Raw genomic sequence first — 23,777 nt, 5'->3', positions numbered from 1 at the left:
GGGGGGGAGACTGAGGCCAGGGCAGGCTGTGGGGCAGGGGCAGGGGGCAAGGCTGTAGGGGCAGAGAGAGCCCTCCCCAGAGAGCCCCCCCACCAAGTGGCAGGAGCCAGGGGAGGAAAAGGAGGCGCTTTTCCTGATTATGGAACACAGAGGCTCCTGCGGCCCCTCGTGGCACCTGAGCAGCCCCCCTTTTATCTGCTCCTGAACTTGGACCTTTGAGCCAAAACATGAAATGAAAAGAACACCCTCATCCCCAGCTATCTGCTGGGGTGTGTGCCAGCAGGAGAAGGCGGGTGGGTGGATGGATGGATGGATGGATGGATGGATGGATGGATGGATGGATGGGAAAATGAATGAGTGAGTCAGTGACTGAGCAAATGAATGAGTGAATGAACAAATGGGTGGACAAATAGCTGGGTGAGTGAATGGGAGGAAGGAAGGAGGGAAGGAAGGAAGGGAGGGAGAGAAATTAGGAAACTATTAGAAATGAATGAATGAACAAATGCTGACTAGTCTGACAGATAACTGACTGGCTAGATGAACAGAACAGTGAGCAGATGAGGGGATGGAAGGGTGGGCGAGTGAGTGGTGGGTAAGTGGGGGGACCATATGAGTAAAGGGCTGGATAAACAGATGGCAGATGCATAGATAGGTAAAATAGATATTTGAATGGTGATAGACAGATGGACTGGACCAGTGGATGGGCAGGGAGAAAGACAGGTAGTGGATGAATGGATGTGTAGATGGATGTACGGATGGATGGATGGATGCACAGACAAATATATGGAAGGATGGACAGGCGGGTGGGTGGATGAATGGATGGACAGAGGAACAGACGAGTACAAGATGGAAGGAGGGACCGGTGGGTGGGTGGGTGGATGAATAAGTGAATGGATAGACGGATGAATGGACAGGTGGGTGGACAGACGGGTAGACGGACTGGACAGTGGGGAGGAGACCACTGACCAGGTACCCAGCAGTACTCACTCCATGACCTTCCGCCTCCACCGCTTGTTGTCACTGGGGTGGTGACGATAGGTGCCGTAGTCGAAGAGCGAATCCATGGGTGCCTTCTTGGGCCCCGGCACCACGGAGGACTCGTACAGGGTGGACTCCAGCAGGTCGATGGGGTTGGGCACCCCCTTGCGGAAGGCGCCCTGGAACTTCATGCGCAGGTTCGGACGCCCGTCGCTCGAGCCAGTGGGGCGGCCGGCATCCAGGGAGGGCACGGGGGTGCCATCCTCCCCCTCAAACAGGTTGGCCAGGGAAGAGAGGGGGAAGGCCTCCCCACCAGAGGTGCCGCTCTCGTCCCCCAGGGGCTCAGCCCCCTCAGGGGCTCCCGCATGGGGGCTTTCGCTGGGCTCCGCCATGCCGACCCCGGACCTGCCTGCGCTGCTGGGCCTGCGAGGGAACAGGGGAGAGTCGGGCGGAGCCAGGCCGGAGTGGGGGGAGCTCCAGGAAGCCCCTTCCCACGTGGGCAAACAGCCCTGCTGCCAGCTGCTTCAAAGCCACCCTTGTAATGACAGGGGAGCAGGGTGGCCACTCCCAGATGCGGTTGGCCGCCAGCCCCGGGCAGCAGCAGCAACAGGAGCCTCTTTCAGGGACCTGGAAACACCACTCGGCCTCAGGTCCAGCTACCCTGGGCGTGAGCTGCAGGAGGAAGGGCCGGAGTCGGCCTCGGACCCCACAGCTGCAGCTGAGGGGGACTCCTGACCAGCCCAACCCGCTTGGAGCCCCACAGCACAGGGCGCAGAGCCGGGCCCCGAGGTGAGCAGCTGCGTGAGGGTGCGCAGGCCGACATTTCGCAGCCTTGGCCTTTGCACCTGTAAAACAGGGGTTCGAGCACCGTGCCTGACTCCCGGCAGCACCCACAGCACCTAACCCCAAGCTCGGGCACGGCAGGTGCTCAGGAGACCCGTGCGAACCCCCTGTGCGCTTGGCAGCGAACCCAGCAGTCCTCAGCCTCCTCACCCAGCACCACCACTCTGAGCCCCATTTCCAGGACGAGAAAGCAAGGTTCCAGGGCTGTAGTTGGTGCCCCTCCACGCCCACCCCTGCACAAACTCGACCCCCAGTGCCCAAGGCTGTCCGTCCCCCGCTCTCTTTGACTGACCACCTCCCACCCATCTGCGTCTGTGTTTCCAGTTCCACGGCCCCTTCCTCCGGGAAGTCCTCCCTGACCATTTGTTTATGGGATCCATCCATTCCCAGGATGCCCCTGCCTGGCTCACTCCTGCGTCCCTGACACCTAGGACAGTGCCACACGGACAAACGACCTTGTGATGAAGGTGTTACTCGCTCCCATTTCTCGGATGAGGAAGCTGGAGCTTCCAGAGGGACAGCCACACTCACAGACACATTCTGACACGGATGCCAGAGGCCGGCGGAGGGGCGGGGGGCCGGGTGGGAAAGTAAAGGGATGGAGGAGTACAGCTGGCAGTCACAGAACAGTCACGGGTGTGATGTGCGGCCCAGGGAACACAGTCGGCATCCCCCGTGGTGTCGTGGCCACATGACAACACGACACAAGTGACCAAGTGTTAACAACTGTGCAACCGCGTGCACACGGGCTCTGCAGCTGCGGGGGTGGTCACTTCGCCTGTTCTGTAAACGTCTGATCACTGGGCTGTGCACCTGAAACTAATATGTCGTCCATCAACTGTAAGTAAAAAGTGAAGTTTATTTTAAAAGTCAAGGTGAAGGAAGGAAGGAAGGAAGGAAGGGGAGAAAGAAAGAAAAGAAAGAAAGAAGAAGAAAGAAAGGAAGGAAGGAAGGAAGGAAGGAAGGAAGGAAGGAAGGAAGGAAGGAAGAAAGAAAGAAAGAAAGAAAGAAAGAAAGAAAGAAAGAAAGAAAGAAAGAAAGAAAGAAAGAAAGAAAGAAAGAAAGAAAGAAAGAAAGAAAGAAAAGAGGGCGGGCACAGCTGGGAGGGAGACGAGCTGCACTGGAACCCAGGCCTCCCTGGCTCCGGCCCCGCCGCTGGCAGCACCCGCCCGCCACAGCGCGCACTCCACCAGCAGGCAGGGCTGGGCACCCAGGGCCGGTTTCCTGGAACCCTCAGCATCCCACCCAGGCAGCAGGGAGATGCCTGAAAAGTCCTCCTTCTGTCTCCCCTCCCGCCCAGCGCCGCAGCAGAGGAGCCAGTAAAGCCGGGTTCCCACCTTGTTTGCTCTGCGGCTGCAAGGAGGGAAGGCCTGGGCCAGAGAGGTGGTGCAGCGGGGCAGGGTGCAAGAGGCCTCTCCCTCCCAGCGGGCAGGTGCAGCGGGGCACACAGATGTCAGAGCCCGCGCCACCGGGGACTGGCCCCCTCTGGGCAGCAGTGCGGAGGGACGGCCCACTTCCGAGTCATTCGGGCCTGGACTGCAGTCGCTTTTCATAGGTTTGCAAGAAGAATTAAATGACCCAGGCACACCCAGCACCAACCCTGGGATTAAACGGGGGGCTGTCGAGGGTTATAATCAAAGGAGGAAGGAGGAAGGAGACAGGAGCGCAGGCCCTGGCCCTGCTAACTAGCAGCCGGGTGATCTTGGGCAAATCATTTCCTGTCCCCAGGCCTGGGTTTTCCCCACCTGTGACACTGGCAACCACGCCTCCTCCTAGAGCTCCTGGGAGATGCTAGGGACCTCAGCGATGTGAAGCACCCAATCAGTGCTGGCACCTAGTAGGACCTTAGGAGGCAGCAGTTCCTGTCTACCAGCCAGGTGGGAGACAGAGACCTGGATCCTTGTCTGCTAGCAGCAGCCACATAGCTCTGGGCTTTGTCCTGCAGGAGGACTGCGGGGGCGCGTTGAGGCAGGAAGGGGTATCTGCTGGGGGTAAGGGCATTGAGGGGGAAAATCAGACTTCCCCAGTAACAGCCCCGTCTGCCTCACTAGGGACCCCAAGGTCAGGGGTGGGGAGGAGGCATTGGGCACATGCCTTCGCTGTCAACGCCCTCTGCCTTCCCGAGGCGCCCCCTCCCCCACTGAGGCAGGGCCTCACAGACACCCCCACCTCAGGGAGCTCCAAGGCCGGAGGAGGCCGGGAGGGTCCCTCCAGACCCCCCACCACACCTGCGCCCCGTCCCCTCAGGAACTGCAACCCAGACAACATCCAAGGCTTCTGTGGGCTGCACAACTACGGGGCTGAAGTCGGCCTGCCCCCAGTTCAAATCCCCTCCCAGCCACTCACTGGCTGCTCGTAGCCTTGGACAGAGCATCATTAGCATTTTAATTATGATGAAATCGTAACCTTGAGACAAACCTCCATCATTATCGGGACGCTGTGGCTTTCCCCCCATGCCAGGCAGCAGCCTATGCGCACGCTCACCGGACCCTCGTTCAGCCCTAGATCAGCAGCTCCTGACGGGGCCATTCTGCCCCCCACAGACACATGGCAAAGTCTGGGGGCTCTGTCAAAATGTGCAGGAAGGAGAGGGCTTCTGGCACCTAGCGGGTCAAGGCCACGTCTTACAAAGCAAGGACAGTCTCTGCCACCATCAGAGATGCAGACCACGGGGCCACCGGTACTGCCGTTGCAGAAGTGTGCCTTGCAGGTGGGCACTGCTGAAATCCCCGTTTCACCAGGGAGGAAACTGAGGCTCAGAGAGGTTGACTGCCTGCAGCCCCGAACCGGCTGGCAACAGAGTCAGGATTCCAAGCTGGGCAGCAGGCTGCAGGGCCTGGACTGCCCCGAGCCCTCAGCTGACGGCACAGCGTGGGAGCCGGGCACCACACCGAGCCTTATGGTATCTTGTTCAAGCTGCACAGTAGCCCTGGGAGGGAAGGATATTGCTACCAGCCCAGACTAATCTCTCTGGGCCTCCGTTCCCCACCTGTTAAATGAGAACTGCAATAACAGCATCTATCTACCCTGGCCGGTGTGGCTCAGTTGGTTGGAGCATCCCATAAACCGAGAGGTCACAGGTTCGATTCCCGGTCAGGGCATGTGCCTGAGTAGCAGGTTCGGTCCCTGGTCATGGCGTGTTTCTCTCCCTCTCTTTCTTCTTCCCTCCCCCTCTCTCTAAGATCAATAAGCACGTCCTTGGGTGAGGATAAAAAACAAACAATAGCGGCGTCTGTCCCACAGGGCTGCTGCGACAGAAGGCAGGTCGGGTGTCTCCTGGGCACCAATGAAGCATTTGAAAAATGCTTTAATCACCATCATCATCACCACGGTGATACAGTCCCGGCTGACCTGTCCTCCCCGCCCCGCCCCGCACACACCCAGGTCCAGAGCGGCACTCACAGCCCTCATTAAACCCACCAACACCCCCCGGGCCCCTCCCTGGGCCAGGCCCCCGGAGCCCAGCAAGCTGAGCTGGGCTACTGCCCCCATTTCAGAGCTGAGGAAACTGAGGCCCTGAGACCACCCCCAGGGTGAGGATGCCTCTGGATCCTAACCCTGGATTCCTGCCACATCACACCATTCAGGCCTGTGTGCACACCAGTGCACACGTTCACTGGCGTGCGCGTGCACACACACACACACACACACACGGCCTGCTCTGTGGCTCTGCGGCAGCTCCCTCCCCAAACACTCCCCGGTTCTCTGCGGTCGGGAAGGAGTTCACTCCCTGTTCTAATTTGCCCCGTGGGCTGTAATTACACATTCCAACCCCGTGCCAGACTTGGGGGGGGAGGGGAGAAGGGGTACAGGCCGTGGCAGAGGCTGCGAGTCCTCGCATGCGTGTGAGCAGCCTGTGGGCTTACCCGTGGCACCGCGTGGCGTCAGCGGCTCCACCGGGGACACTGACGCACGAGTGTGGACGTCCCCACACCGTCCACGTAAAGCCGCCGATTTCAAATGTTTTTGTTTTAAACATCCACGCACTTTGTTTGTGTATAAACACTGGACTGCTGTCCACACACAGATGACAGCTGTGTCGGGATGGACGGAGGGCGGGGTCTCAACCTCCGGGCCCTTGGAGCAGGGTCAGAAGCCACTTACCTCTTCACCCATTCAGCACGTACTTATTTTTCAACCCTCACCTGAGGATGCATTTTGTTCATTTTAGAGAAAGACGAAGGCAGAGAGGGGGAGAGAGAGACATCAATCAGTTGCCTCCTGTACATACCCCGACCAGGGATCGAACCAGCAACCTAGGTAGATGCCCCGACTGGGAACTGAACCCGCAACTTTTTGGTGCACGGGACGATGCTCCAACCAACTGAGCCACCAGGCCAGGGCCATTCAACAAATATTTACTGAGCACCTACTGTGTGCTAGGTCCCGGGGACACAGACCTGAGCGAGGCCGAGAGACATCCCTGCCCTCCCGGCCGACAGCCTTCTGGGGGCAAACAGGGGAAATGGCTGGATGAGGCAGAAAGCAGAGTCCGGCCTGGTGGTGTCGAGCGCGGTGCAGACCAGCAGAGCTCAGGCCTGGCCAAGCTCAGAGGGGCGCAGGGGTCCTGGGCAGGGCGAGGAGGCTGAGCCAGGGTCCCCACACCATGCTCTCCGTTCTGACGGCCCCTGAGGAATCACCTGGGGTGACCAAACCCACTTCTCACCCGGTGGGAGCCCTGGGGCCTGGGAAGAGCGTGCATTCTGACGTCAGACAGATGGGGGGTGGCCCCCGGGGCCCCTCTCATCAGCTGGGTGAGCTGAGCGAGTTCCTGGGCCTCCCTGAGCCTCCCTGTCCTCGCCTGCCCACGGGGTCTTCACTGGGCCCTTGTGAGAATTACAGGAACAGAGTCCAGCCCTTGACCTAGAGAAAGCCCCCCATAAACAGGGAACTGCCATCTCTCTGAGGATCCTGGGTTCAAGGGGGGGTTGGGGCTGGGGAGGTCTCCTCCTGCACCCGCCCCTCCCCTCCCCTCCCCCTGCACACCCAGAGGGTGGAGGAGGGGGCCCCTGACCTCATGGAAACCCTGGCAAATATTTGCCAAATCCCATCCTCCGGATTACGTGATCAAGGAAAGCTGATTAAATCTGGAGGCAAGTCTGGGCAGGTGGGGCGGCTCCAGGGGGTGGGGGGATTTGGGGAGCGGGATCTTCCTGGTTCCTGCCCTCTGGGATTGGTTCACCCCGAAAGGCATCTTTGGAGTGCCACCTGCATGCAGGGCACGGTGGGGGGGCACCCAGGAGTGGAACCTCCTAAAAGAACCTCCAAGGGAAGGCGGATCGCTCTCCCTCGACTGCAGGCCTCTACAGGGTTGTTCCCTGTGCCCGGGCCGCCCCCGTGCCCGGAGCCACCCCCATGCCCGGCGGCTCCCACGCTGGCCGGCCACCTGACTCCCTGCCCCCACCCCCCCGGGGTCCCGGCAAAGCCTCGCTCTCGGAGTGACGTGCGCTCCCTTTATAGCACGTTTCGTGATTAAACTTTTACACGCACATGTATTATCCTTCCTGTCACCTCCTGTCTTCTCCTCCAGCTTTCCTTCCGCGAGGTAGGGACTATTTTGCTTCTGCCGCCCCGCCCCCAGACAGATTGAGACATTCATAAACGTTTGCTTTCTTGTAAGACAAGGGGCCCCTGATGTTCGGGGAGGGTGCAAGCAGGGGGAGAGGGTGATGGGGGCCGGGAGAGGCTGCGAGGAGGAGGGGTCTTTGGACTGGGGCCTGACAAGATGGAAGTGACCCGGAACAAAAGGGCAGAGGAGACAGCAAGGTCAAGGGTGGAGGAAAGGTGGGGCCTGCGGCACTGGGAGGTGAAAGGTCGGAAGGAAGATGAGTGGGTGGGTGGGGAGGAGGCAGGCAGACCAGGGGAAGGTGTGGGTCTCCCCGACAGACCCAGGCACCTCCTCCAGCCCCAGCCTGGGGCTCCTGCCCAACCTCTGGGGCCCCGCCTCCTGCGGTACCACACGAACAGTGCTGGGAGCGCCTGTCACTCTGGATGGTCTTGGAGGAGGGGTGGCGTGAATGGGGAAGGGAGTAGGAGGGCAGGACCCCAGCCCGGTCCAAACCCCCAACTTCCAGGCAAAGAAATGGAGGCGCAGAGAGGTGCAGTCACTCCTCGCTCGTGGGGGCAGCCCAGCTCCCGAGTGGGGTAAGCAGGATCAAAACCCACGCGGCCCCAGGACCTGTGCCTTTGATGGATACTTGACAAGGACCGGAGCCTGGAGGAGGGAAGCTGTGTGGAAGGAGGGGGCAGAAAAAGGGGTGCTGGGTGGGCGGTGGGGACCACACCTGGGAGACAGACTGCCTGCTGACTCACCAGCTGCGTGGCCCTGGGCAGGTCACCTGGCCTTCCTGTGCCTCCGGTTTCCTCACCTGGGCACGGCAAGGATCCCGGTTCCCGCCCCAGTGGGCTGCTGGGAGGCCTACACGCCGAGCCCAGTGCCTGGCAGAGCGCGCACTCGCGGTAAAGGATGAGCTGTTGGTACCATCTGTGTCATTATAATATTATTAGAGGACGGATGGACAAGCCGACTGAGGACTGGGGACGTGTGAGTGCCAGGCAGGGCAGAATGCTGGGCCCAGAGCCCGGGATCCGGCAGCCACCTCAGAGCAGCCGCCGCCGGGACCTCAGCCCCTGGGCCAAATGAAACCTCCTGCCTGCCAGGCTCCCTGGCCGGCAGCAGCGGCGGGGGGCATCACGCCACGCTGGGCACCTTCCCCGGCCCGCCTGTGTTTACCTAGCGGGGCCCAGCCCGCTTCCTGTTTGCTGCACAGGGGCTGCCTGTCCAGGGTAGACAGAGCCCCAGTGTCCTGGCAGGCCCCCCCCACCCAGGAGGGGGCCCCCCCTCAGGCTCACACCACCTAGGCGGGGCAGGGCCGGGGTGACTCACTGGACCCACAGAGGGCAAGGTCAGTGCAGCCATGGCAAAGACTCGGTCATTCTGCAGACCCCTGGCTGGGGGGATTCCAACAGTGTGCACAAATACCACCCTCCCCCCAGCTGTCATGGACACCCATGCAGGTCCGAGGGTCCCCAGCCCCGAGGTGGGAGCCACTGGGAGGCAGCGTGGCTCCGTTTGAAGGGCAGACACCGTGGGACACCCAGGCCACACACAATAGGGTTCCATGTACATGAACTGTCCAGCACAGGCAAACCCACAGAGAGAGCAAGCAGGTTCATGGTCTCCAGGGGCTGGGAGGGGCAGGGGACAGGGACTTCGAATGGGTACGGGGCTCCTTTGGGGGGCGATGAAAAGTTCTAGAACTAAACAGTGGGGATGTCGACACAACTCTCACTCCGTTAAAAAACCAGGGAATTGTACACTTTCAAAAAAATGAGGTGTATGCGTGCAAATCACACCTCAGTAACCCTCCTTGGCCCAGGGCTGGCGGGCAAGTGGCTTCCCCTCCCTGAGCCTCAGTTTCCTCGGGGACACACGGGGCCTGGCACACAGCAGGGGCTTGAGGACATGCTGTCCCTTCCTCAGCGGGGGGCCGCTTCCCCCCTCCAGCCCCCCCCCAGTCAGTGCACAGCCCCAGGAGCCCACCCTCTCAGGCTCCTCCCACTAGGGCACCACTATCCACTCTTGTCCAGGTGGGGGGGGGCAGTCTCCAGCCCTTCGGAGCCCCCTCTCCCCGGCCCAACCCCTCTCCTGGAGGACAGTCGCAGTCACAGGGACCCCCCCCACCCCCCCAGAGAGGGCTGTGTAGCCCCAGGGAACCACGTAACAACCTGTTCTGTTCCCCACCTGCCACTCACTGGCTGGGTGGCCTTGATCAAGTCACGTCTCCTCCCTTGGGCTCAGTTTCCTTATCTGTAAAGTGGGGGGAGTCCTGCCACCCAGGAGGGCTAAGCAGTGTTTCCTTTGTAATAGCCTGTTGGGCTGCACAGACGTGCTTTTAGATAACAGACACAATGATAGCTCCGACCTACCCCAAAGGGGCGCTGCGAGGCTTCAGTGTGATAAATCAAGGGTTTAGGACAGTGCCTAGTATGTAGCAAGTGCTCGACAAACGGCAGCTGCTTTTTTATGGCTGTGAACATTCCCTCACTTTATAGCTGGGAGACGAGGCCCGGGGAAGGCCAGGCAGAGCGGGAGCTGGGACCCGGACGCTCACTCGCTCACTCGGCTGGGAGGAAGGGTTTTCTCGAGTCCTCTCTTCCTCCTCTCGCCACCTCTGGGAGGCGATCAGGACAGGTGCTGGCTCGTCTCCCACCCGGGAGACTGAGGCCCTCGGGGATAGGACGCCCACCCACCCACAGACACACCCCTCCACCTCATTCACAGCTCAACCACCCCCAGAGGAGAGAGCAGACGGAATGAATGGGTTGGGCGGGAGCCGGGGAAGGGAGCCTGAGGCAACAGAAAGGCAGTGTGAGGTCCTCCCTCAGCCCCGGCGCCTCACCACCAGCCTGGGCCAACAGCAGGCTGGTTAACTGCCTAGAGCGGGGCCCAGGCCAGTGCCTGAAACCCCACCATCAGCAGAGCCGGCTCGCCCCGCACCTCCTACCTGTTTGAATCCAATCATAACTCTGGAGGTTAATGCTGTCTTCATTCCCAGACGAATGAACCAAGTGCCGGAGGAATGGAGGTGGGGGCTGCATGTACCCAGCACCTACCATGCTCCGAGCGAGTTCACGTTCACCCCCCCCCTGAGGTGGGCATTCCTGTTACCCCAACTCACAGATGAGCACACCGAGGCTCACGGAGACCAAGAGACCCAGCAGAGGTCCCAACCCAGCAGGAAGGGAAGGAGGCCAGGATGCCAGCCACCTGGTTTGAAACCCATTTGAGTTCATCCCTTCGGGGTCTATGAAGCCCTCCGTCCGGGGCCACCCTGCTGAATGCCATGGCCCTTGGAGCTCACAGGATGGCCAGCACCGTGGCGGGGGAGGGGGGGGCAGAGATGCCACAGGCACACAGACTTGGGGTTCGAAGCTTGGCTTTGCCACTTAGTAGCTGTGTGACCCCAGGAAGATCGCTTCGCCTCTCTGAGCCCGTTTCCTCGTTTCTAAAAGGGAGGGAACTGGAGCACCCGCCTCTGGGCTTCTGGGTCACGGTGGACGTCAGCCCCAAAGGGCTGCCTGCATGCGGAATGACGGGAACCTGGACGCGAGCCCCTCGGGTCCCCGCCGAGTGCCCGTACCTAGAACAAGGCCTGGCACACAGCGGCTGCTCAAGACATACTTGCCGAGTGACCAAACCAGTGACTGGGTGAGTGAGCAAAGGGGCTCATGGGTACAAATCAAACGAGTCAAAGACGAGCTTAGTTAGTCATTCTCACCGGGGCAGACAGACCTCCAAAGCCAGACCTCTCCCCAACTAACTGGCTAACTCCCCCCGCACCCTCTCACTGCTGATTTATTGAGCACCTACTATGAACACCAACACCCCGCCCCCTGCAGAGAGAACAACACCTGTCGTGAGTCCGTTTCTGCAGATGAGGAAACTGAGGCTCAGAGAGGCCAGGACACTTGCCCAAGTTCATTCCATCTTGGAGCCAGGGCCTGAATACGAGCAGGTGGTTTTTCTGACACCCCTGCCTGGTGATCTGTCTGTTCAACCTTTCCTTCCTCCCTTCCTCCCTTCCTCCCTTCCTTCCTTCCTTCCCTCCTTCTTCCCTCCCTCCCTTCCTTCCTCCTTCCCTCTGTCTCTCCCTTCTTTCCTTCCTTCCTCCCTTCCTTCTTTTCTCCCTTCCCTCCTTCCTTCCTCCCTTCCTCTCTTCCTTCCTTCTTTCCCTCCTTCCTTCCTCCCTTCCTTCCTTCTTTCCCTCCTCCCTTCCTTCCTTTCCTTCCTTTCTTGCTTCCCTTCCTCCCCCCCCCCCCCCCCCATGTCTGTGTGTTTCCCAGCCTCTCCTCCGTGCCAAGGGAAGGCACAAGACCCAGGCCTCCTGCCTGAGGTCAGTTGGCCTCCTGCCCGCTGGGGTCCCCTCCGAGTCCGTGGGCCTCATCTGACGTGGACACTGGAAGTGCCCCCTCCGCGCACACACACATACACCAGGAGCTTCCCAGAAGGTGGCCAGCCCTCCTGGTCAGCTGGGTGTAACCCAGGCCACTCCACCCTCAGGAAAAACAGAAGCCTGGTGAGACTGAGCAGCCCTTTGTGTGGGGGCTGGCAGGGCGGGGGGCGGGCAGGGCAGCCGTTACTCACCCCTGAAGAAAAAGGAGAGTATTCCCATTTGGTCAACGGCCTACCTGTCACCACCGCCCTCCGGCCCCACCTCCTTCTGTGGCCTTTCCTGTGAGCTGATCTCATCTGGAGCAGCCGTGTGTGTGAGCATTTATGGGGTGCGGGGCTCCTATGCCCCTAGCATGGTCTTTGTGACCCACCCTGACTGATGAGGAAATCTGCTCCTTGGGGTCACACGGCCAGCGGTGACCCAGGCTTGGGGCAGAAAGGAGAGGCCAGTGGTCGGAAAGGGCTCCCAGACAGGAAGGAAGTCGGAGCCACAATGAAGTAAGGGCCTGGCCGCCCTTCGCTGTTCCTGCCAGTCAGGGTGCCAGCTCAGGGACCCGAGGGCGCCCAAGGCAAGGGGTACCCTGCCAGCCAGGGCAGGAGTGGCAGCTGGAATCCCCCAAATCCCCCTCACTCTGGCAAAGCTCCGACTTCCAGCAAACCCCGGGTGGCAGTCCCGGAAACAGAGAGGTTAAGCCCCTTCCTGAGGTCACACAGCAGTGAGCGGCAGAACCGAGATGTGACCTGAGGTGGGACAGACTCCAAGAGGGGTGTGTCCACGGTGGCTTTCCAGGAGGGATGCTAAGCCAGACACTGGGCTTTTCGGGGACCCGAGGGGGCCAGAGCCACTCGGACCCGGCTTCCTGTCCAGCGCTGCCATAAGCGCGCCTGGGTGAGCTGCTTCTCCCCGAGCCTGTTTTCTGCGGTGTAAACGGGAGTCCACCTCCCTGCCCCTGCCCACCTCCAGGGGAGGCAAGGCTACGACACCACCTAAGTGAACACCGGCACTGGACATGGGCTATAAATTAAACAGTCAGTTGCACCAAAGACAGTCCGACACCACCCCACAAGGCAGGTACCATCACCGTCTCGGTTTTACAGACGAGGAAACCGAGGCCCCGGGAGAGAGGGGACTGGCGGGGAGCATCGGCATTGACTCAGGGAAGCAGGAAACGCTGACGGCTCCCGGCCCTTAGCTGACGCCCGTGAACACTGCACGGCTGGACAGGCATCGGCCTCTTCCCGAACGCAAGCCCAGCTTTGCCCCTGCCCCTTCTGTGCACCCGCCCGGCATGGAGGGTCGCTCAGGGGAGGACACCCCAGGGACGGGTGGGCTGGAGGAAAACGTGCCCTGGAACAGGTCGGCGGACAGGACGAGGCAGAAGATGGCACTCTGGAGCCCCATCCGCGTGCCTGGGCTGTCCTTGCAAAGTGGGAACTGCGAGCCCATGCAACGGATTGAGAAACCGAGGCTCCAAGAGACCAGGTCACTGGCCGGGGGGCCCCCCTGGGGAGGGCAGAGCGGGCCTAGGGGTGGAGCCCATGTCTGAACAGCTCGGGTTCTTGTCTCGGTACCGCAGAGCGTCTTCCACTTGACTGCGGAGCCAGACAAACAGGGGCAGGTCAGCTCGGAAGTCAAGGGCATGGATTTTGAAATGGAATCCCAGCTCTGCCCCCTTCCCAGCTAAGAGACCCTGGGCAAGCGACTTCACTGTCCAGACCTCAGCTCCTCCCGCTGAAAAATGGGTACAATCATAGTTTGTATCCAAATGTGCCAAGGGTATTTGGCTCAGGGCCTGGCACATAGTAAGTGCTCAATAAACAAATGCTCGCTACCGTTGTCATGACCACAAATGCAGCCCCCACTTGGTGGAAGCCAGGCAGAAGCTTGTGCCCAGAGTTCAGAGCTGCCACTGTGGGGCCCGGGACCGTAGGTATCTCGAGAGATCTGAATTAATCTTTAACAGGTGAATTCCTCTCCAAATCAGCGAGGCAGTGCATTCCAGAGGGCCAGCTGGCGTGAAGGGTTCTCCCGGCTCCCCCGACCCTGCATGTGACAGGACTCGGTGCTGCTCCCTGGGGTCCTAGGACTTGGAGAAGAACCTGGAGTGCCTTTCCCAGAGTCGCATGGGGGAAACTGAGGCAGGCAGCAGGTCAGGGGCCTGGGAGGGGAAGAGGTGCCCATTCCATGTGGGACCCCCGTCTCCAGAAACAGACAGAAGAACTCAAGGGACTCCCCTCTCTCATGATGATGTGTTCCGTCACTCAGCCGGGCCATAAGGGTTTACTGAGCACCTGCTACGTGCCAGGCACAGCGAGGCCGACCTTGTGCATCTCTGTCCCTCTTACATCTCCTTCCAGCGGCCCCTCTCCAGTCCCCACCCGGGGCCTCACATCTGTCACCTGGACATCTTCCCCAGCCTGGGGACCGCCCTCCCTGCCTGGCCCGCACTCGGTGGCCCGGGGGGACCTTCCCACACCACATGTCTGGCCGGTCCTCCCAGCCTGGACTCTCGGGGCTGCTGGGTCTGACCTCACCCCCGCTGTCCGAGCCCCTCCCCTCCCTGTCCACATCACACACTCCAGACAAACAGAACGATTTTCAGCTCTGCAAGGCCAAGGTCTGCTCGCCTACTTATTCCATTTCAAAATGACCCCACGTGGTTTGCAAAACCTGAACCTGACCGGCCCACAAGTGCCATCTGCCACCTGTTTGGGAAGCTCCCCCACCCCTGATTTGCCAATAAAGGTGGAAAAGAGGGATCCCCAGCCTCCTTGGTCCCCACTGTCACTCAAACAGAATGAACTGGAGAAAGGTGGACGTGGCCAATTACCTTTTTCATCCCTTTCTGTGGAGAAGGTGTTTGGGCAGAGACCACCGGCACTGAGCTCCAAGTGGGCGCCAGGCACTGTAGGGGGCTCCTCTCAGGTCATCGGGGTTCTCCACAGCCCGGGGGCACCCCGTGCTACCCCCATTTACAGAAGACAGCTACGGGGGGACTCGCTCGGGGACGCGGAAGTGGGTGGCAGAGAGGAGAGCTGGTCCACACAGGTTCCACCCAGGCCCCACTTTTACCCTCATAGGTGACAGGGCCTGACCCCTCCACCTGACCTCTCTAAGGAAGCCGCCGCTTCACCCTCCTCCGGAAGCAGTCACTGAGTTAGACCCCCTGTCCACGCCCCGGAGCTGAAGTGGCAAAACCAAAACCCTCAAACATTTCCTAGCATCCCAGGACAAAGCTCACTCAAGTCGTCTGCTTAGGATCTCAGGGGTTCGTGCCCCCACCCCCACCCCCACCCAGACCCAAGGCTCTAGTTTTAGAAGCTGAGCCAGAGTAGCTGTGGGCCCACCCCATCCCCATCCCCAACCCCACCCCTTCCAGGGCACCCCTGGGTACCAGGCAGCAGGGCTCTGGAGCCGGATAGCCCTGGATTTAAACTCCATTGGCTACACCCCGACCCGAACCTCAGTTTCCCCGTCTACAACTGGGTGGGGGGAGCAGCCCAGCCAACGGCCCTGGTTGGTATCCGGGCAAGTCAGGGCGCTGGAGGTCTGCCCCCGCCCTCCTGACCTGACCTGGGCCGCGGGACCTCCCGGCCGTCTCCTCCGCACAGCCGGAGGTTAAAGGTTTTCCTGCCTCCCGGGGAAGAGCCATCTCTCCGGGACTCAGTAACCAAAAGTGCCCTTGAAGTTCTCTGCAGCTTGCTCCGAGATCGAGGGCCGGCTGGGCACACCCCCACCCACCCCCTCTTGGAAGCACCCCCAAACGGCGATGCCCTCCCAAGCGGGCGTCGGGGCTTCCTTGAGGACCCGACCTTCCCTCCCCCAGACCGGGAACCTCCAGGACCCCCGGCAGCGCCCCATTTCACAGGTGATAAAACTGAACCCCGGGAAGTGGTGCCCGGCCCAAGGGAACCCAACGGGGCCCCGCGCTGCGCCCCCCGGACAGCCTTTGGCGCCTCCGCGACGTCCCCAGGAGCGCGAGAGGACCTTGACTGCCCCAGCCCCGAGGGCTCGGGCGGCACTCACCTCGGGACCGCACGGCGCCGGCGGCCGGGAGCGCTGCGCTTCCTGAGTCCCCGCGGCCCGCCCGGCGCCCGCCCGCCCGCAGCGGCGTCCTTCCTCCCCCGGCTCAGGTTACCCGCCGCGCGCCGCCCCCGTGCCTGCACCCCGCCCACCCGCGGCTCCGGGGCCCACTCGGCGCCCGAGGTGGAGGCCGTCGGATCCGCAGCCTCTGCAGGGGGGGAGGGGGTGGGGGGGAACCGGGAGCCTCAGTTTCCTCACCCAGAAAACGGGCATCACGATCCCCGGGTGGAGGGGCAGGCGCTTCTTGGAGAGGGCTCTGGTTGGCTTCCCGAGATGTTGGGCTGCTCTCTCGGCCACCTGGGCACTGCTCGCGCGTCTGGGAACGCAGCGACCCAGGAGTCCGTTCGTTGGTTCGTTCGTGTACTCAGCGGACAATGCAGACAGGTCTGCGTGGGTCGCCTGGGGCTCAGCAAACGTGAGCTCCTTTCCTTCACCTCTTTCCCAGCGCGAGCACGGAGCCAGTAGGAGCTCCGTGCCCGTGCTTTTACTGGATGGCAAAGGCGAGCCCACTGCACACTCATCTGCTCCTCCAGCCACTTGATTACCTCCGTAGCTCTGGCAGCTCACTCCTAGCAGACTGGCTGGAAGCCTCATGTACCTGAGCTCCAGAGTCGCTCTCCCTGAGCCCAAGCCTGGCTCTGCGACTCACCGGCTGAGCAGCCGGTCCCTTGGCCTCTGCGCCTCAGTGCCCCTGCTGTAGAGCGGGGTGTAGACATGTCACCTCACGGTCGCGGGGACAACGCTGGGCGCACCAGGTCTGTGCGGAGCCCTCGGAGCCCTAGGCACGTACTTTTCAGCGCGACTGTGTGTTTATTCCATTGAGCTGCCGCCCCCATTGGGAAGATCGTGAAGTTTTAGAATTCTTGGAAAGAGAGAGCCAGGGCAAAAGTGGTGTGTTCAAACCGCCAGTGTGAGACATTTAAAAAATAAAAAGAAGAAGAACCTTGATGATGAACTCACTGAGCATGGGGTGGGGGTGTCAAGTAAACCTTCTCCGGACCAACATGTGAGGTCGGGATTGCTGTGCCCACTTCACAGATGGGAAACTGAGGCTTGGAGGGGATGTGGCCTCTCCAAAAGCTGCTCCCTCCTTGAGGGCGTGGGGAAGGGAACCTTTTCCCTCTCCGATTCCAGGATCTCTCTTTTCTAAAGATTTTATATATTTATTTTTAGAGAGGGGGAAGGGAAGGAGAAAGAGAGTTAGAGATACATCCATGTGTGGTTGCCTCTCATGTGGCCCCCACTGGGGGCCTGGCCCTCAATCCAGGCATGTGCACTGACTGGGAATCGAACTGGCGACCCTTTGGTTCGCAGCCTGCGCTCAATCCACTGAGCTACACCAGCCAGGGAGTCCAGGGTCTTAAATCGAGCCTACAGGCAGCTAGCTATCTGGCTGTGGTGAGGAATGTAAACAGAAGGTCCCTCCTGTCTCCCACTTCCCGAGGCCTAAAGGGTGGCCTCCCTGCTGGAGAGCCTGGGGCTGGGGCCCCGCCAGGCTGAGGAGCAGGGGAGTGATGGGCAGAATAGCCTGGGGCCCATTTCTGCAGAGAGGCATGTCTCAACTGGAAAGAAATGGACAAGGATGAGCCAAGCCAACAGGAAGTTACTGGAGGAGACTGGAGGAGAAGGGGCTGGGGCACGGTGCTGCCTCTTCTCCAAGGTCAGGGAGACAAGGGGTGAACCGTCAGCTTCACCATCCTTAACCCAGCTCCTTCCTGACCCCCATTTCACAGACGGGGCCACTGAGGAAGTGGCTTGTCTTGGGCCAGGGGCCTGGATCCGAGCCTCTGTTCCAGACGCCTGGGTTCAAACTCTGCCCTGCTGCTGATTAGATGGGAGCCCCTCCCTCTCCGTGCCTCGGTCTCCTCATCTGAAAAATGGGTATCCGTCTCCAAGAAGCAAGGACCATAACTGTCTTATTTGCAGCTGCAGGACCAGGTCCTGGCACTTAGTAGGTGTTTTAAAACTACTGGTTGACTGAGCTGAAGGGAGAGAGGAATAGAAAGGTACCATTCGGTGAGTACAGACTTTCTTTTTTTTTTAAATAGGGAGGGTGGGTCACAGGGGTCATGCCGTTTTTGGTCAAAAACTGCTGAACACTCAGCAAGGTGTGAGCAGGTGCATTCATAAATCACCCAAAGTGAAATGGGCAAACGTGTTGAAAGAGTCTTTTTTTTTTTTAAGATTTTTATTTATTTATTTTTAGAGAGGGAAGAGAGGGAGATAGAGGGAGAGAGAGAGAAACATCAATGTGCAGTTGCTGGGGGTCATGGCCTGCAACCCAAGCATGTACCCTGACTGGGAATCAAACCTGCGACACTTTGGTTCGCAGCCCGTGCTCAATCCACTGAGCTATGCCAGCCAGGGCTTAATACAGACTTTCAGTTTTGCAAAATGAAGAGTTCATGGGCACGGATGGTGGTGATGTTTGCACAACAATGTGAGTGCACTTCATGCCGCTGAACTGAACACTTACAGTGGTTTAAGATCGCAAACCTCGATATGAGTATTTTACCACAATAAAAAAAAAGGCTGGTTCATTGACAGCAGGGGAGGGGTGAGTCGGAAGAGAAAGGGAATCCCCCTCCCCAGCCCCTGGCGAACGAGCACTCTCTGTTCTCAAGAACCGTGAGCCGGGCCCACTGCCAGGATGTGGCTGCCGCTACTTGACTGGTTTGGTCGCTGGGGAGGCTCTCCAGGCTGTCCTGGGAGGACAAGAGACTCTTGACAGAAAACTTCTCCCCTTAGGGAAGGAAGAAATTCCAGCACCGCTGAGAGTCCGACCCGCGGAGGCAGCAGGCAGCGTGGGCTGTGGGCCCACAGAGGTCCTCCGCGGAGCCCAACGGTGGGCTCAGCTGTTTGCACCAAAAGGGGTTCCTGGGCAGCACCTAGAGCCTGCACTTAGCGAGCACCTACTGTATGCCCAACTCAATGCCAGGCTCCAGAGAGAGGTGGTGAACCAGATGGGTCAGCCCGTCAGGGACTTTACACCTGGCGCACCTGTCTCCACCCCCACCCCACCTCTAGTCACCCAGTTCTATAAACAAGACGTGCGTACCTCCCTCTGCACGTGGCACAGCCCTGATGCCGCCACCCACCCATCCCATCCCCTGACAGCCTGGAAGGCAAGCGTTCTTATGCTGTTTTCTTTTTATTTATTTATTTATTTATTTATTTATTTTTAGAGAGGGAAGGGAGGGAGTTAGAGAGAGAGAGAGAGAGAGAGAAACATCAATGTGCAGTTGCTGGGGATTATGGCCTGCAACCCAGGAATGTACCCTGGCTGGGAATCGAACCTGGGACACTTTGGTTCCCAGCCCGCCCTCACTTATGCTGTTTTCTAGAAAAAGACACAGACAAGCCACTTGCCTGAGACCCCCACAGCTGGCAGGATCTGAACCCGAGCCCAGTGGACTCTAGAGTGTCACACAGCCGGTAAGGATATGATCTCAAAAAGACAGACAGTAACAAGTGTCGGGGAGGATGTGGTGGAATCAGAGCCTGCTGGCCGGCCCCGCTGGGGGAAAGGTGAACAGAAAAGGGTGCGTGCAGCCCCTTTAGAAACAATCCGGCAGTTCCTCCGAAGGCGAAACACAGTTGCCGTCTGAGCCCCAGTTCTCCTCCCAGGGACCTGGCCAAGAGAGATGCAAACCCTGACCCCACAGACACTTGGGACGTATCTGCATTATTCATTCATCGTGGCCCGAGACAGAAACAGAGGCGGCTGTAGAAACAAAATGTGTGCACCCCTGCACTGGAACAGTGTCCTGCCATAAAGAGGACAAAGTCTCCCTGGCTGGCGTAGCTCAGTGGATTGAGCGCGGGCTGCAAACCAAAGTGTCGCAGGTTCGATTCCCAGTCAGGGCACATGCCTGGGTTGCAGGCCACAGCCCCCAGCAACCGCACATTGATGTTTCTCTCTCTCTCTCTCTCTCTTTCTCCTTCCCTTCCCTCTCTAAAAAATAAAATAAAAATAATAAATAAAATCTTTTAAAAAGAGGACAAAGTCCTGGCACGCACTGTGACAGGGACAAGCCTGAGGACATGACTCTCAGGGAAGGCAGCCAGACGTCCAAGGCCACAAGTTCTGTGATTCCACGTCCGTGAGAAGCTCAGAAAAAGCAGATCCATGGAGACAGAAAGGAGCTCAGTGGTTGCCAGGGGCTGGGGGCGGGGAGGTTTAAACGGGGGATAATGAAAGGGTTTGGAGTTTCTCCTTAGGGTGTCGAAATGTTCTAGAATTGACTGCGGCGATGGTTGCACGAATCTGTGAGTATAAAAAACCACTGAATGGGAAAATGGGGAAACTGTACGACATGTGAATTTCTTTCAATGCAGCCGTTACAAACGATTAACAAAACAAAACATGGTCTCTCTGGAATCAGAAAGATGCGGGTATGGCCCTGGCCAAGGGGCTCAGTTGGATGGAGCATCACCCCGTACCCCAAAAAGGCTGCAGGTTCAATCCCAGGTTGGGGCACAGAGGGGAGGCAACCGATCGAAGTCTCTGACATGGAAGTTTCTCTCTCTCCCCGGCCCTTCCTCTTTCTCTCTAAAATCAATAAATATAGATCCTCAGGTGAGGAAAATGTGTGGGTGTGGCTCTAGCCCAGGCCTCAGCTGCATGACCTAGGGCAGGTGACTCTGCTTCTCTGAGCCTCACTTCTTCACCGAAAAATGGGGCTGGTGACCGCCCCGACCTCAGCCAGCTGGGATCAGACACGCTAGTGCTCCTGAATGCTCGGTAAACTGTCCCGTAAGGTCACTATACACCTGAGACTAGCTGACACCCCCAGGAGCACAGTCACCCTCGCCGCACGCTCTCCCTTACACCACGCAGCATCCTCCTTCCCGGTCATCTTGTGCGGCTGGCGCTGGTGTTCCCTTGCATCGTCTGCATCTCACAGACGGGAACCCCTGAGTCCAGGGGACAGCAGGCACCCGGGCCCGGCTCTCCCCCAGACGCCCAGGCAGTGTGTTGCCTCTGTCCTCTCCCCTCTTTCTCTTCTGCGGGCACTCCCTCAGCCCGGCCGGTGGCCTCCCAGCTCCAGAACCTGGCTTAGGCCAAAAATGGTGTCCATGTCCCTGGGAGCCTGGGGTGGTGTTGGCAGACGCAGCCAACACCACCATGTGAGGCGAGACTGGGTGCTGGGCCTCTCAGCCCCCAGCTCTCATGGCCCTCAGAGGGGTGGGTTTTCTCCAGCCCTTTTTGCAGATGGGTAAACTGAGCTTCCCCATGGTGAAAGCCCTTTGCCTGAGGTGCCTGCTGGTGGTGGTAGAGTCAGGATTTGAACCCAGGACCATCTGAGCTCAGTGGCACCCTGCAGCCCCTCCAGCGGCCACCTTGCACTGCCCCGTGTGCCTCAGTCCCCTCACTTGTGACTCGGGGAGCCCTGCTGGCACCCGCCTGGATAAGATCTGGGGGGGGCAGTTCTGTGCAGGGAGACTTATCCTCAAGTATTCATTCCAGCCACAGGGGAAGAAGCACACTCAGAGAGGGGAAGGAACCTGCCCAGGGTCACAGTCACAAGGGCCTGGGGTCTGATGGTCTTCCTGCCCCAATGGACAGCAGCGTCCCGGAAATCACATCTCCCCACCTTTACCCAGAGGACAGAAAGTGGCTAGAGGCGATCAGCTGGTTCGTCTACCTGAGTCCTGCAAGTAGCTGACTTTGGCCCAGAGACAGAGGCCCTGCCCTGCCAGGGACCTTCAATGAGGTTCTTCTGGAATTCTCCCTGGGGCAGAAACCTGAGGCCAGGTGGAGAGGAGGCCCTGCCCCCACAGAGGACTGTTGTCATGGGCACAGCCACTCAGCCACTTGCCGTGATTGCAATCTGCCGGGCAGCCGGGCAGCCGGCCTGGTGGCCTGTGGGTGTGGCCAGGCCGCAGCTGGCCATGGGCATTTCAAAGATAGCCTTTGACTGAAGTTGTGGCCTAGAGAGGAAGGAGAGAACCTAGGCCTGGGTGTCAGCAGGGTCCCAGTAATTCAGCAGGGTCCTGGGTGGGCTACCAGGGGTCCTGAAGGACTCTGGAATAGTGAGTGGCATTGTGAGAGGGGTGCATATGGGCCCTTTCTGGAAAGAGGCCTGTGACTTTCACAGAGGCCTGGGGTGCCCCTGCCCCCATGTGGAGGTAATGAAGGCCCAACCTTCCCAGCCAGGAAGAGGCAGACACTGGGTCAGGAGAGGGACAGCCCCTTTTCTGAGTCCAGGATCCCAGCTAACAGCTTTTCAAACTGTGAGTTGGCTCTATCCCCCGCTACTCATAGAGGCTTATGACTTCCCCTGGTCTTAGAACAGACACCAAACTCACACTGGCCTCAGCATCTCTAGGTTTCATCCCTTATTATCCCCCCACCCCTTGATCCCCAGGCTCCATCCGCTCCGGCCTCTCTCTGTCCTTAGAACGTGCTGCTTTCTCCCCTGCCTCGGGGCCTTTGCACTGCCTGTAGCCAGCCTCTTTCCGTGCCCTGCTCTTTCTCCCCCTTCAGGTCTCAGCGCAAACATCGCCTCTTCAGAGAGGCCCTCTGGCCTGCCCTCTCCCATCCAAATATCTCCTAGGGGATCGTGAGCCCCTTGGAAGGCAGGGCCTTGCCTGTCTTGGCCCTGCAGGAGCCCTGGGCCTAGCCCAGGGCCTCACTCATGGCAGGTGCTCAGCAAACAGGTGAGTGACCTCGTTGGAATTATGAGTGCAAACCAGGGGCTGGTTACAGTGACACATGGTCCATGGTAGACTGTCAGAGCTGGGAGGAGCTTTAAACTGCCCAGTCCCCTGATGTTATAGCTGAGGAAACCAAAGCTCAGAAGAGAGAAGGGTCTCACCCAGAATCACCCAGCAGACCAGGGCAGATGCATGACCTTTCCCGTCATGCTCCTGTCAGTGGGTGGCATGGGCCCTGCCTGCACTGGGACAAGGCTAGAGACCTGCACTAGAAACCACCTGCACTTGGACCTAGCAAGTGTGAGGTGGTGGTGGTGATGGTGGTAAGGGTACTAACTCAGGACACTCCTTTGCTGTCCACACATGGGTTGGCTTGAAGTCACAAGCCTACAGCACCCATTTGAGAGGCTCCAAGTTTTCCCACAGGGCTCAAACGGAGCTCCTCATTTAGCCCTCGGAAAACCGCCAGTACGCTAATGGTGGGTAACACACTGCAGCCAGAGGCTGGGGATGCTGGGAGGGGCAGACCTGCAAAGGCCGCGGTCACAGCCACAGCACAGTGCCGGCAGCGCCACCTACCGGACTCCGCGGGAGCTGCAGGCGGTCAGCGTGCGGGGGCAGAGTGAACCCGGGAATTCATCACCCAACGCACAAACCCACGGCTATGTTTCCCCTCCATTCGCCCATTCCCCCACCCTCTGGGAACGATGGGTGACACTGAACGATTTCTCAGTCCACGCCAGCCCAGGCAGTCTCACTGACGCGGTGAGCTAGGAACGACTGGGGTCCTCATTGTACAAACGAGGAAAGAGGATCAGAGCTGAAGGGATTTGTCCAGGGGCCACTCAGCTACTCGGTGGCAGAGCCAGAGCTCCAAGACTCTGTCAGTCGCCATGCACCCCACAGCACATGGATATACCCGTGCAGTTTCATTTAACACTTACGAAGGCTACGTGCTATGCTTCAGACATTTCTAATTGCTTTACAAATGGTAACATTTGCCCTGGCTGGTGGAGCTCAGTGGATTGAGCACAGGCTGTAAACCAAAGGGTCACCAGTTCAATTCCCAGTCAGGGCACATGCCTGGGTTGCGGGCCAGGTTCCCAGTAGGGGCATGCAAAAAGCAACCACGCAGTGGTTTCTCTCCCTCTCTTTCTCCCTCCCCTCCCCTGTCTAAAAATAAACAAAATCCTTTTAAAAAATAGTAACATTTAAGCCTCACAACCTGTAAGGTGGGTTATTAGCAAGATTCCCAAG

General features: G+C 59.3%; 1 protein-coding gene across 2 annotated transcripts in view; it reads right to left on the bottom strand.

The window, feature by feature from the left end:
- The window catches only part of TRPV4 (transient receptor potential cation channel subfamily V member 4), a 35,700-nt gene extending 19,834 nt beyond the window's left edge, over nt 1-15,866 (bottom strand). Inside the window, exons 1-3 of one of the 2 annotated variants that reach the window (XM_036013791.1) lie at nt 15,804-15,825; nt 3,567-3,760; nt 988-1,401 (exon numbers count right to left, since the gene is read on the bottom strand). In XM_036013791.1, the coding sequence (XP_035869684.1) occupies nt 988-1,370 (383 nt within the window). In that variant the 5' untranslated portion in view covers nt 1,371-1,401; nt 3,567-3,760; nt 15,804-15,825. Of the gene's footprint in view, nt 1-987; nt 1,402-3,566; nt 3,761-15,803 lie in introns of both variants that reach the window. The other variant, XM_028528804.2, reaches the window with a different exon arrangement.
- Between the last annotated feature and the right edge of the window lie 7,911 nt (nt 15,867-23,777).

This window comes from Phyllostomus discolor, chromosome 13, assembly GCF_004126475.2.
Source record: "Phyllostomus discolor isolate MPI-MPIP mPhyDis1 chromosome 13, mPhyDis1.pri.v3, whole genome shotgun sequence".
NCBI lineage: Eukaryota > Metazoa > Chordata > Mammalia > Chiroptera > Phyllostomidae > Phyllostomus > Phyllostomus discolor.
The sequence above is the reverse complement of the archived record's forward strand: the minus strand, read 5'-3'. Positions and strand labels throughout refer to the sequence as shown.